The sequence below is a fragment of the Neofelis nebulosa genome, chromosome 8 (assembly GCF_028018385.1).
Source record: "Neofelis nebulosa isolate mNeoNeb1 chromosome 8, mNeoNeb1.pri, whole genome shotgun sequence".
NCBI lineage: Eukaryota > Metazoa > Chordata > Mammalia > Carnivora > Felidae > Neofelis > Neofelis nebulosa.
Window position 1 is genome coordinate 112800542 of NC_080789.1, and position 14793 is coordinate 112815334.

Genomic DNA, 14793 nt, shown 5'->3' on the forward strand with positions numbered 1-14793 from the left:
TTCTGGGCCGCCTGGGTGGCTCAGTGGGTTAAACGTCCAACTTCAGCTCAGGTCATGGTCTCACAGTCCGTGGGTTCAAGCCCTGCACTGGGCTCTGTGCTGACAGCTCAGAGCCTGGAGCCCGCTTTGGATTCTGTGTTTCCCTCTCTCTCTCTGCCCCTCCCCCGCTCATATGCTGTCTGTCTCTCTTAAAAACAAATAAAAACATTTAAAAATAAAAAATACAATAAAATTAAACTTCTAAAATAGAAATGATATAAACATAAAATTATAAACATTCCAAAATGTAAATGACATAAATGTGCAATTTTTTTTTTTCTGGGGAAAAGTTGCCAAGTCCAGATATTCTCCAACAAAAAGTTTATTATTGTAGGAAAACAATACCTGGTCTATTTTGTACTTTTTTGAAGTGATTACCTTTTTTGTTTAGTTATTCAGAATGCCTCCTTTTGAAAGTCTGTCTTTATAGCAGATTGCTGCCTTTATTTTTTTGCCCCCCACCATAGAAAGGGAACAGGAGACCAAACTGTCTCATTCTGAGGTGAGAGATTGGAGAGATTAATTATTGGAGAAATTAATGGAAAAATACAAATAACAGGGTAATGCCATTCCCAGTTGCAGTTATATATTTTAAATAGCACAAATACTTTATTGCCTTCACACCTGGAAAGATATGGTCACTATGCACCTACTGTCCCCCCAAGAGATTGTTTAGCACATATTGCTTACTTAAATTCTTCAGTAATGCAATTGCTGAGTTCCACTTCTGTTTTTGTGGGTTTCCATTCATCTCCTTGGCCTAACGGAAAGAGGAAATCCAATAGCTGTGTTCATGTAAATACACAAATGAGCACATGCATGAGATAGATAAGTACTGTGCCCACTCTTGCTCAGATCAATATTGCATTAGCTTGCTAGGCTAAGTTCTTGCTGTTGTTCAGGAAAATTCAATACTTCTTTGTCTTATAGTCGAAAAAGCCTTTTCACTCTCATATCTTGAGGGCTCCTAAAGAGAGTTGCACACTGCTATCCGGGGGCAAGGTTCTAAAGGACAGAAGGCAGATTTACCCGGCATGTCTTAAACATTATAAACCAGTGAGTCATGGAGACTCTCTAAATTATGAGTCTGCATTAGACAAGTTCTCTTCTGTTTGCTCTTTCAAAGAGACTCCCCCTCCCCGCTCCCCAGAGGAATGGAGTGGTGGGGGGAGGGTGGAGAATCTGCAGCCAGAGCTTAAGGGGTTGAGTGTGGCTTCCCTTGTGCACTTGTATTCTTGGCGGGTCAATGGCTGTGGTGATCAGAGACCGGCTCCAAGGACTAAGGCTGTAAATGTTTGCCCACAAGCTAAAGAAAAAGAAAGTTATGAAACCACAATAATGGAATTTAAATGAGGGGAAAAAGTGAGAACCTACGAATGGACTCTAGGCCTCTCATTAAGATTGTAAATCAGAAATGGGATTCTTTTCAAGGAAAGGAAAGACCGGAGTTTATGGCTCTAGCTCGGTGTTATCATGCATATGTCATGGGCAACTTTGTGCTCCATAGGGAAGAAAAAAGTGTTGAATTCGTTCAGAATGATGAAAATCTGCCAAAGGACTAGCACTTGTAGAAGAAGCTGAGGCTCAGATTAAAGCTCAAGAGAAACAAAACTGCGAGTTTCATCTCCTGAGATACTCTCTTCTGCCAACTGGGAAACCTGATAGAACAACATTTTCTTCCCATAACAGAGTCCCTGTTCATGACCATGGCATGCCCTGTAGATAATCTGTATCAATTCCCCTAATGGGCCAGGGTCCTTGTTTTCTTCATAATAAAGCAGGCTACACACACACACACACACACACACACACACACACACAATGGTTGGTTGCTGGAGAATGAGGAGTTACAGTAGAGAAAACTCTTTAAATTCAATCACATCAATTACTATGAATGCATGGAGAAGTTATCAGATATTCGAAGTAACCATTTTTCACTAACTCGAATGTGGAAACACTTTGGTTTAGTTGTAGTTTTAGTTTTGCTTTGTTTTAAGAGGGCCAGCCAAGAGCTGAAAACCTGTCAGCCAAGGATCTGAGCACTCCGAAAAGCGGGGTGCTTGGACTAGCCAGCTGCCTACTAGGAACTCAGTGGGTAGGTGAGGCTCCAGGGAGATCAGTTCTTATGAGACTCACTTTTCCAATCACATTGGAAGCTGCTTCTAGTCTTCATCAGCTGCTTTCTGCATCCAAGCTCCACACACGGGCCTTGGCACACCAAGTCCCTTCTGTAGGCCCATCCTTCCAGAGAGGGGTCCACCCACTGTGCTTCCTTGAACAAAGCAATAACTCTTAGTTGAAATGCAGAGAACCATGGATTTCTTGGAGGGGAAAATGGTCCACACCAGATTGTCCTTCTAAGCCCAAACCATCTGCTATGTTTTTACCATATGTGCAATGGAAAAAAAAAAAAAAAAAAAAAAAAAAAAAACTAGAGAAAAGGGGATTTTTTTTTTCCTTGCTGATGATCTGGACAGGGAATTGGAGAGATTCTCCAAGCCCAGAGGGCTTGTGCACTATCTATGTGGCAAGTTGCAATTACTAACTGCCAAGGTTTATCTAAAAGCACTTCAACAAAGGGGTGGCCAGTTTAAGCCCAGTTGCAGTTTGACATATCACAAATTAATCAGTGTTCCCAATTTTTCACTGCCCCAGGTACTACTTTTTTTCCTGACATGCACAGTCAAATGGCTCCTTTGGGCCATCTTTTAGCCACAGGACCTAAGTGCAATGTGGTCATGTCTCTTAAGTTTGGGAGAGAAAAAAAACAGAAAAGTCAGATGCATTTTCTTTTCATTTTGTTTACAACTTATTATTACGTATAAATTATTGGTGTCTGTAGCTTCTAATTTTTTTAAATTGTTACAATTATAAATTATCCATTAGATAGAGCCCTGTCTGTGATGTTCATCATAATAAGGCTCCAGAACTAAAAGATGGAATGAAGAAGGAAATTGGGGTTACTCAATGTTGAATCAGATTCCTGGCACTGGTCTGGTTGCATCCGGGACCAGTTCCCTGGATCTCCTCATGGGGGGGCGGGGGGGGGAAGTGAGTAAGGCAGCTTCCAGAACCCTTGGTGATCACAGCCTAGCTGGAATCTTTCAGCACTGGGCAGTGTGTGCAGTTTGATCCTGGAGATGAATGTCAAGGTGACACTTGACAGCCCAAATCTCATTCACTGCAGATGAAGCAAGCATTTTGATTCTGTTCCTGAAAACAATCCTGCTCAGTGGGGAATGAGGTTATATGCCTGTTATTGCCCTTCTAAGCACACTTTAAATCCCTCTCCACAAACCTGATCCAATATGTTCACAGTGAACCAATTAACCAGGGAAGACTTGCTTTGGGTAAGAAAACACTTCTGGGTTCTGCCGGGACCCATGTTTGCAAATGGTTATTCTTGCATCTGTGGTGGAACAAAAGATACTTTAATGTTCTCTGCATTTCTCCCTTTCTAGTTGGTCCTCACATCGGGCGTTACTGTGGACAGAAGACACCAGGTCGAATCCGTTCCTCCTCGGGCATTCTCTCCATGGTTTTTTATACTGACAGTGCAATCGCAAAAGAAGGCTTCTCAGCAAACTACAGTGTTTTGCAGAGTAGTGTCTCAGAAGGTCAGTATTTATTCACCCCGCAAAGCCCTGTGGTAAATACTCCATGTTATTCCTCCTCACACATCTGTGGCCACATGAAACACTAAAGAAATGGTTTGTGAATTGGAATGTCAAATATTTATTTTTCTCTTTTAAATGGTTTTTATGGATATCAATAGGAAGAACTGTTTGGTGTGCTTTCTTAAGGAAATTGTGGATGAGAAGGCTGCTTGTGAGCCTCTGAAATTATGGGAGAAAGTGGGAAATGGCAAAACAGTGTCCTGAAACAACGAACTGTAGCCAGACCCTATCTGGCACCCTTGAATGTGTACTGGGCTGAGAATCATAAAAGGACAGGCATTGATCACAAGGGGTAGGAACAAATCCGCCATAGTTTATTGACAAGGCAGTCTTACAGAATAGATGACACCTGGTGGATTGGTTTGTGAAGACACCAATGGAAGCCATTTGTTTTTTGTTTTTAGGTGAATAAAAGTGGATATTCGTGTAAAAGAAGCATGTTTTAATTTCAATTATAGCTTTCCACAAAAGAAAGAGGAAGTACTATGTTTCACATCTTATTAAAATGCTCAACTAACTCAACCCTTCTTCAAAGTTTATGTGGTGTCCAGCTCTTTTAAGGGCCCAAGGAAAACACCAGAAAGAACAATGAATAAATTGTGTATTTCATCAGGTCTAGCTGCCAGGTTGTAAAGTAACATAGGGAAGAGGACAGGGACTGTTTGGAGACCTTTCCTGCAGATATACTAGTATCTTTTTTTTTTTTTCTTTTAAATATTTGTCAGATGGGTGCCCTGGGTGGCTCAGCTGGTTGGGCATCCCACTCTTTTTTTTTTTTTTTAAGCTTTATTTATCTTTGAGAGAGACAGACCAACAGAGCATGAGCAGAAGGGCAGAGAGAGGGAGACAGAATCTGAAGCAGGCTTAAGGCTCTGAACTGTCAGCACAGAGCCTGATGTGGGGCTCAAACTCACGAATGATGAGATCATGGCCTAAGCCAAAGTCAGACACTTAACCAACTGAGCCACCCAGGTGCCCCATAGATATGCTAACATCTTTTCTACCAGATCTTACTGGAAAATGAAAAGGCCAATTAAATTTCAGGATCTTATTTGTGCTTAATTTGATTAATTAATTTATATATGTTTGTGTCTATAAATATTTGTAAATGTTTATTGAGAGAGATAGAGAGAGAGAGAGAGAGGGAGAGAGAGAGAGAGAGAGAGAGAGAGAGAACATGGGGGAGAAGCAGACAGAAGTAGAGAGAGAGAGAAGCCCAAGCAGATTCCACGCTGTCAGCACAGAGCGCGACACAGGGCTGGATCCCATGAACCATGAGATCATGACCTGAGCTGAAATCTAGAGGTGGATGTTCAACCAGCTGAGCCACCCAGGCACCCCTATAAATATTTCTATATTACAAATAACAAATCTAAGCTTAAAAGTATGAAACCAGTGAAAGAAAACCTTCTATGCCATAAAACTTTATCTATTATGATAGAAAATTCAGAAAATGTGCAAGTTTGGTTAGTTGGCATTTTTCTTGATGATTGAGAATCCTTAATCTCTAAAGCTTTTTTTCCCCATGTTAGTACTTTTAGATTCACATTTCTTAAAGTTGATTATTTATTTCCCTATGTCATATTTCATATCAATGTCATATTTCATTGTTTCACTGAGTATATGAGGCCTAATGGAATACATGCTTTCATGATTCATAGTCATCATTGTGAGCATTATTATTTTATGTTGCAAAACTGTGGTCCTCCTTGGGACCATATGATACTGTGGTTTACTTCTGATGGATACTCTCGTGTTTTAATAATATAAACTAATGATATTAATAATCATGACAAGGCCAGGGCAGGAGGCATGAGAACAAAGGGAATCAGGGAGAAGTGGCCCAGGTGCCAACTACAAAGAAATCTGAAAGACAGAGAATTAAGGTCTACTGTTCACCAAATATGGATTATAAACAGACATAGAATCTTTTTCACTTTTACTGGATCTTAGAGAAAATACTAAAACTTTTGGTGTGTACTCGTATGAACTTTGAAAATAAATCAAAAGTGCCATCATTTCCTAGTAATTTTTTTAAAGTATATTTATTTATTTTGAGAACAACAGAGTCAGAGCAAGTGGGGGGAGGGGCAGAGACAGAACTGCAGGCAAGGTCTGCACTGCCAGCACAGTCTGATGTGGGGCTTAAACTCATGAACCATGAGATCATGAGCTGAGCCAAAACCAAGAGTCGGGACCCTCAACTGACTGAGCCACCCAAGCACCCCCTAATAGATTTCTAATAGTATTTCTGTCAACCTAGGTCCAGTTAGGAAAATAATTAATCCACTACAAGATCTTCAGAACCCTGTTTTTAAAAATTACTGCCATGAATTTATTCCCACGTATCAGTACCACATCTCAATAAGTCCCCCTCTGTCATCTTCTGTAAGATTTTGTGTGAATGTCAACATGAATGTTTTAGTTTGCCAGATTATAAAAAGAAATCTGCCTTTCAGGTCCCCTATGTTTTCATGACTCTGGGCCATTTTTTCCCCTCTAGATTTCAAATGTATGGAAGCTCTGGGCATGGAATCAGGGGAGATTCATTCTGACCAAATCACAGCTTCTTCCCAGTATAGCACTAACTGGTCTGCAGAACGCTCTCGCCTCAACTACCCTGAGAATGGGTGGACTCCCGGAGAAGATTCCTACAGAGAGTGGATACAGGTATGTAGCAGGAGACGTGGCATCTTTAGGGTGGAAGATTTTGGTCATCTAGAAAAGGTGTTGAAAAAAAGCAGTGCAATGCCTGATGCCTGCAGGTGAGAAGACAAAAGGAATGGGCACCAAGTGGCATCACCCTGCAGAACCATCAGGTCACTGCAGTCTAAGAAAAGCAGGCCTGGTTGATGTCCTTAAAATTCTTTTTTTTTTTTTTAACTCTTCAGAGAATTCCCAGTTCAGTTGTCTCACTTTGGTAACAACTAAAAGATCTGATTTTTCCTAACAACTACACATTTTATATTCATATACTTTCTCCTTCAACAGATTTTTTATTTCCTTGATGAAATATATTGGCTCAACCAGTAGACTTGCATGAAATAGTTATATCAAAGTACAAGGCTTCTTATTTGTTTGTTCAGAGTAGAAGAAGGAAAGAAAGGAGCTGAGGTTTGCTTTTCCATACAAGTGTACATAGCACATGCGCAAGAAAGCAGTGGGAGCAGATCAAGGGCACTGGTCTTTGTGGGCTGTGTATATACACATGTATGTCTGAAATGGACACATTTGTATCCTTATTATGACCTTCCCTCCCTTTGCCCTGATACCCCCTTCCTTACCATTACCCTTACATCCCTGACAGACTCTCCTCTTCTGCACCATGACTTCCTTGCCCCAACTCATCCCTGGCACCAATCCTAATACCTCAGCCTGGCCAACCTTGATGTCTGGATACGCCCACTCAAGACCTGATGCTCATGTTCTTGAGTTTTTCACCCACTGTCAAATGAAACATTGGGTATCTGGCTGTGTGGGTTAAACTGTGGGCAAATTATAAAAAGTTATTTGCTGAAGGATACAGGCTTCATTTTCATAGAGTAGGCAAAGCTTGTCTTACATACATTGCAAGATATATAAAAATGACTAATTCCCAGAGAGAGTTTCTAAGCAAGAAAAAAAGCAAGATGATTAATCCCCTACTTTCTATATTCATTGCTGTTTCAGTCTTTTGAGCACAAATCCCAGATTTTGTTTTACTTTGTAAAGGTCAATATTAGTTTAACATACACTTAAAGTGAAATGGCCTATTACAGGAGACTGAACTCCTGCTAACCTCTAAATGATAACACTGAGAAATGTGTAGACGGTGAGAAAAGATGAGATTTTTACCTAAGGATTGCTGAATCCAGCTCTAGATTAAGTCAGAAGTTAAATGAATTTGCCTATGTCAAAATAGCTCTTGGTAGCTTGTTTTTTCACATCCCCAAGCCAACAGGCAGTTCAGTATGATTGGCAGACGTGTCTCCAGAGGAAAGCTTGCATTTTGCAGTGCTAAGCATGTTTGCATGGTAACGTGGTCCTATTCTTGGTAATGTGGAGAGTGCTCAATAATTTAGGGACAGTGTTGGGCTTGCAAGACTTCTGAAATTGCAACTGTAGCAATTCTTCTGTGCAAGACAATTCTGTGTCAGTAGAAACATTGAGACAAGATGGGCTCTCACAAAGCATTTGTCAACAAGACAGGATTTTCATCCTTCTCAGGAGCTAGGCAAAAGGAAAAAAAAAATCTGAAATGGTCCGACTCTTTCTATCAAAGCATAGAAAGCAATGGTTAGGAGAAGCTACGTAACCAAAATCTCTCAAACAAGGTTTACTTATTACTCAAGCTACTCTCCATCGGTCAGCTGGGGGTCTGTTCCACATCTTCTAACACCAGGACCTGGACAGAGGGGACAGCTGTCATCTCAAATATTGCTGGTCACCAAGCAAGCAAAGGGAAAAAGAGAGCACAGCCATTGTGCTAACTCTTATGGTCCCCTCAAAGAGCGCTTTCACCCATTTTCATTGCCAAAGCACCTCCCATGGCCACACTTAGCTTCTGAGGGGTAGCAATTCACTTCATGCTGGATGGAGGAGAGCTAGAAATTTGGTGAACAGCATGAATGACAATTGTGCCATTCATAGAATAGTTACCATTTATTGAGGGTTTACTATGGGGCCCCACTTCTGCTGAGTACTTGACATATTTGTATTTCATCCTCACAGTAATTCTGTGAAGGAGGTGCTATTATCCTCATTTTACAAAGGAGGACCCTGAGGTTCGGAGAGATTAGTAAATGCCCAAGATCACAGTGAATGACCGGGCTTGGAATCAGGGTCTGCCAAACTCCCAACACCTGCTTCTTTACACTTCAGTCTCCTCTGTCTTTATCATTTGTTACCTTTCATATGAATTCAGGTATATCTTGGGACATAATTCCCTTCATGTCTTTCCTTGTGAGAGGACACACGGAGATGAGTTGAGTGCTTACTCTTTCTAAATCTAGCATTCAATGCCCTTATGCCTCCATCCCTATGGACGATGAATGTCAGAGAGACTCAGCATCAGTTCACCTTGAGGTAAGATTATCTTTTGCTCCTTCTGGAGCTCACTGGACTCATTTACATGTTTGTTGTATCTTTTCCCTCATGATGGGAGCTCTTATCATTCACCCATCACCTAATTATGAATAATTTTGTATGTTTCCAGGTTTTCAGAAACTCCTTGGAAGTGGTTGGCTTGTTGTTTTCATTGGGTAAATGTTTTACATTAACCACCAAGTAAAGCATAATTGAGGCTGAGGGCAAGAGGCGCGTACCTCCAATCACAGGAGCATTAGCGCACAGACATTTCTATTTATATGCACATCAGTATGCGGTTGGTATTTGTTTTCTTTTTCTGCTTTTTCACATTTTGCATGAGATATACCCCACAAAACATGTTGCTGTAGCAACAAGAACAAACACTTGCATGTGTTAAATTAATAAGGCAGTGTTGGAAGCTGACTTTCCTTCAAGACAGGAACAGTCTTTGGTTGCCATTGTTTTCTCTAGGAAATTACTGAGTGACATAAAAAAAACAATGCGTCGTTAACCGTGGGTATGAACGTCTACATTGGTGCTTCCTGTGAGATCTGTTGTCTGCCAGAAAGCTTAAAAACAAGTCAAGAGGCAAGAGGCAATTTAGTGGGAAGGGGCATAAGGGAAGTCCCCACTCGAAGCTTTGCACATGGTCACATCCTGCTCAAAAGGCCACTTCATATCCTGAGCAGCTAAAACCTCCTAATGGTCAACAGCAGAGTTTAATCACACTTTGAAATTTGCCCATGTTTTTCAGAGTATTCCACTCTGTCCTGTTTCTTGGAGCTGCTTATCTTATTATTCATTTAGTCTTTTTCTTCCTTTTGTTTCTGGTTAAACAATAAAGGATTCAAAGTAAAGACTCCATATATCAGTGGTGTTATAAAAATTCTTAATTTTCAAGCATATCATCAGAGCCCAAGCCATTAACCTCATTGAAGCTGAATTTCTTCCCTGTAAAATAAAGGTATGGTAGCCTTCTCCATTCAAGCTGTCGCAGTTCATGATACTGTGAATCTCAGAGAAATGCAGTCTTGGGCTTTCTTCTCCTCTGTGCATACTAAGTGCGTAGCATACTGTCTGCTCCGGAAACGTGTTCTCATGGATCCTAAGTGTAGTCATTCACACACAAAGCAGAATTTAATTCGTTAATTATTTCAATGTTTTATTAATGATAGTGTTCACCACACTGTAAACAGATTTATCCTTCTGGCTTTAATTAAAGCTCTTGGGAGCGCTCTCCTCAAAACAACTGTGACTTTTCCCTGATTAAAATGCCAGGAGACGAGGGGAAAAAAAGGCAAGAGATATAATGCCTAGATGGGATATGACCTTTGTTGATCCGAAGAAATAAAATGGCACCAGGGACTAATCGATTACCACACCCTCCAGTGAGTTTAGAAATAGAATTGCTTGATAAACCGACTCAGGCTGAAACTCCACTCTTCTCCAAATTTGGGGGCATTGTCTTTTGTGGGAAAATTTTTGGGTACTAGATTATTTATGCTGTCACTTATCCCAGAGAAGCAGAAAGTGAAAGCGCTGGCTCCTAAACCCCATCCTGTTTGGTTTGGTAAATCAGCCCTTTTATGGATTAATCACACAGAAGAAAGAAGCCTCCACAAAGATACTCTGTAGCTCTGAGAATACATCACTGAGCCCCCAGAGCAAAATCGTCTTCTCTCTCCGCTACCTCTCTCTATTTACTAGTACAGATGTTCATTCTGAGGAATGAGGAGAAGGAAAGTTCCAGAAGAGAGGAGCTAGCACTAACTTTATGAGGAGGCTTGATTCTATATTTTCCTTTTGCCTTATGTATGTTCCTGTTGGATAATATTCCACATTTTCTAACTGAGGGAACTTTGAAAGCAGACATCAGCAACAAAAGGCCTTAGTGTGGAAAGGAGGTAATCTGAACTGAGTCATTACACACCCACAATACCACACACCACACACCCTCAGTCGTGTTCACTCACTTACAATCATAGTGTCAAAGAAAGTAAATGCCCTTGTTAATGTTCAACATGTGAAACTGATCAGGCCAGGCCTTAGGGTTGTTTTGTGGATTTTAAAATTAGTTATAAGATTGGGGTGCTGGGTGGCTCAGTCGATTAAGCGTCCGACTCTTCATTTTGGCTCAGGTCATGATCTCATGGTTTTGAGATCAAGCACTGTGTTGGGCTATGCTCTAGGCATGGAACGTGCTAGGGATTCTCTCTGTCCCTCTGTCCCTCCCCCCACTTGCACTCTCATTCTTTCTCTCAAAAATTTAAATAAATAAATAATAAAATTAATTGTAAGACACGCTCTAACAACAAAACTTTATGTTCCTATTGCACTTTTTCTTTTTTCTTTTATTTATTTATCTTTAATTTTATTTTATTTTGAGAGAGAGAGAAAGAGAAAATGCAAGTGGCAGAGAGGGGCAGAGGGAAAGAGAAAGAGAATCTGAAGCAGGCTCCATGTTCAGTGTGGAGCCTGATGCAGGGCTTGATCCCACGACCCTGGGATCTTGAAGTGAGCTGAAGTCAAGAGTCAGCTGCTCAACCGACTAAGCCACCCAGGCTCCCTACTTTTCCTTTTTTAAAGCACCTTTTTGTACACATCCCAGTTTAGTCTTAGAATGTAAGTTAAATAGGCCAAAGATTTACATCCTCAACTTCATGTGAGAAAACAGAGGCTCAAAGAAGTTAAATGGTTCATGAGTCCCAACTTGCAGAAAAGATGCAACTTGTGGGGAAAATCGGGCTTACACAATGGAAGTGGACTTCCTTTCTCACACATGAGAATGGAGTCAGTAGGCACAGAGAGATCATGAAGGCAGACAGTAGCTGGTGAGTCACCACTTGTGGCTGGACATGACCCAGGCCCAGCGTGCAGCTGGCTTTTCCATAGCTCTGTGGCCATTCGAACTGTGAGTTTTTCACCTTACACTCTCAAATTCTCAAATGCAGTAAACTGAGCAATTCTCTCACGCCGACTCTACAGAGGAAAACCACAAAGTCCGGTGAGGTCGTAAGGCCCCACAGGTCCTGGAGGAGAGACAGTCATTCAAATAGCCAAGTTCCTATAATCCCCAGGCCAAGGGTCTTTCCTCTAGGCCAGGAGGTCCTTCCTGGCTTATTGCCCAAAGGCTTCCCAACATCTCTCCAGGGCTGTGAGTTGGAGCTACCAGCAACTTCCAGAGTGGCTCAGTCATCATTAAAACATGGAATTAACAGTTATGACTTGCTGATAATGGAGACAAAAGGCAATTTAAAGGCATGGGCTTGATTTCAGGAGCTAAGAAGGGGCCAGCTGGATGCCCTGTATTGGAATAGTAACAAATGGAATGAAGTAACTCATGAATTCTTGGAAATATTCCCTCTGAGACATGGAATTATTACACATGTTTAGGAAATCTTAGGTGGGAAAAGTTAGTGCTCCTCATTCAGTTAAAAGAATTTATTTGGAATCCTTGTTTTTATCTTTAAAGTTACTTGTCTCCCAAAATTAGGATAGAAACTGAAATCATTTATCGTAAAGCCTTAGAATATCATTTATTTTAACAGACTTCATGTATAATTTTCTTCTAAAATTTCTGGAAAAATCTTTTGTTCTCATAATAATGTGTTGAGTATGGAACAGGTATCGTGGATGAAATAGTTTTTGACATTTTCATACAATTGCTAGTTTTTAGCAGGTTTATAATCTGTAATGCTGTATTCATAATTGGTTCCATTTGCCGAATTGACTGGTCCAGAACATATATTGAGCCACGTTATCCTGACTGTAAACGGTCTGCTTATAAACCAGACACTTTAGAGGGTACATTATGTCATTCAGATCATTAGTAAATTGCTGGAATCGCAATAAAATGATCCTTTATAAATGTGTAACTAGAGAACTGAGAAAAATAGCTCACTGGGTTACCCAAATGTGGAATGAGACATGTAAAATATAGTGTTGGCAAATTTAGGGAAAATTTAGCTGTTTGACTGAATGTTTATTCCCCAGGTGTGCTGCCTGTGTGTGTGTGTGTGTGTGTGTGTGTGTGTGTGTCTGTGGTGCAACTAATATTAATATGCTGTTTTAGCTAAAACATTGATCTGGAAGGGAGAAAAATTGCTTTAAAAAAATTCCCCCAAGATAAGTCTTTCATTATCTTACCCTGTTTCTGCAGGGACCTCTACTTCCTGATAAAATGAATGCTTTACATCCTATCACAGGGCTGTTTTCTCTGACTAGGTTCCACCCAGGAAGTCTCTGTTCCCAAAATTCCTCTCTGGAGGAACTTTTCCTTTGCTTTCTCTTGTACGTTGTTTTCTCAAGTTGTTGAAAGTCATTTGAAGGAAATACTTACAGAAAACATGTACAGGGATGGGTTAAAGTCAGAACTTGTTGCTGCATTAAAGGAGGTTATGATTTGGGGAACATGGAATAAACGTGTGGCATAATTATTTAAGATATTTTTACCTGACTGTTTTGTCATCTACAAAATACCAAGATCATTTTAACTGTTTTGATCAAATCAACCACTTAATTCAGTTTTAAATCAGTCAAATGATTTTGCTAATTAGTATTTCATGTCAACACACCCCAAAGAAAATGTGTGACATTTAAAGAAACCTCTTAGATTTTTATGATGAAATCGCTGGAAAGACAATATTGAAAAAAAACACAACTATTCAGGTAGAACTACACTTCACATAGATTAATTTGCATACCACACACATTTCATTTGTTTATGGTTTTGGTTTCTTAATTGTTTTATGTCTATTTGGAACCAATATTCATAGTTATATTCTAGAGGAGAATTGTTTTCTTTCCAGGATAGCTCAGCTTTAAGTATAAGGCTAAAAGCAGATGCAAACATCATTTTATCTAAATTCCTTATTTTGCTTGAGTTAAGAGGTTAAGTGATTTCCAAGACCACATAGCAAGTTAATGACCCTGGACTAGAATCTTAGCATCCTTGCTGCCCCTTCTTTGTTGCTACTCAGTTGTAATACTGTGCAAACATGAATTTGGGTCCTTCTTGAAGGTGACATCGTGAAGACCAGGTAAGCACATTTAAGTCCCAGCATATTCCTGCTTAGTTACTGATTGGTAAAGGATGTCTATCAAATTGAGCAGTCATTGCCAAAGCTTTACCTTTGGCCAATGACTGGACTCTGTCCCGACCAGAGTTTCTTGGTCTAAACAATACTGATGTTTTAGATTAGATAATTCTTTAATTTTTTTAATGTTTATTTATTTTTGACAGACAGAGAGAGAGAGAGAGAGAGGGAGAGAGAGAAAGAGCATGAGCAGGGAGGGGCAGAATCCGAAGCAGGCTCCAGGCTTGGAGCACAGAGCCCGATGCAGGGCTTGAACTCATGAACCGTGAGATCATGACCTGAGCCAAAGTCGGATGCTTAACCAACTGAGTTGCCCATGCTCCCCTAGATTAGATAACTCTTTATTGTGGAGGCTATCTGTGCATTGTAAGATATCTAGCAGTACCTCTGGCCTCCACCCACTAGAAGTCAGTAACACACACACACACACACACACACACACACACCACACACAAACACACACACACACACACCTCAATTATGACAGCCAAAAATGTCTGTAGGTATTGTACAATGTCCTACTGGGGACAAAAATCCCCCTCCATTGAAAACCATCGGTATAGAAGATGCCCCAAGTCCTAATCAAGTCATTTTTTAAATAATAAGGGTAATCACCATTAATAAGGTTGATCACAAAGGAAAGGTAAACTGGTTGTTTGGCTGTTTTTTGTCACATTTCAATTGCTTATCATAGATAATCATTTGAATAGAACCGTAGCTCTTTTGTTTTCCAAAAATACAGATGCATCTGTTTACCTTATGCAGGAAAACAGCATCATAAACCTCCTGGTTTATTTATCTTAAGCTTCACTATTTTTAGCTTTTAAACGTGAACTGTTTTTAGCTAAATAAATACAGATGTGATTTCAAAATACTGTAGCTTGGGTCTCAAAATGCACTGATAAGGATTGGAT

General features: G+C 40.3%; 1 protein-coding gene across 4 annotated transcripts in view; it reads left to right on the forward strand.

Annotated features, from left to right (window-relative positions):
- NRP1 (neuropilin 1) overlaps positions 1–14793 on the forward strand; it is a 139340-nt gene that overhangs the window by 65237 nt on the left and 59310 nt on the right. For all 4 annotated transcript variants that reach the window (XM_058681519.1, XM_058681522.1, XM_058681521.1 and 1 more), the window contains exons 5-6: positions 3501–3656; positions 6220–6386. In XM_058681519.1, coding sequence (XP_058537502.1) covers positions 3501–3656; positions 6220–6386 — 323 coding nt within the window. The remainder of the gene's footprint in view (positions 1–3500; positions 3657–6219; positions 6387–14793) is intronic.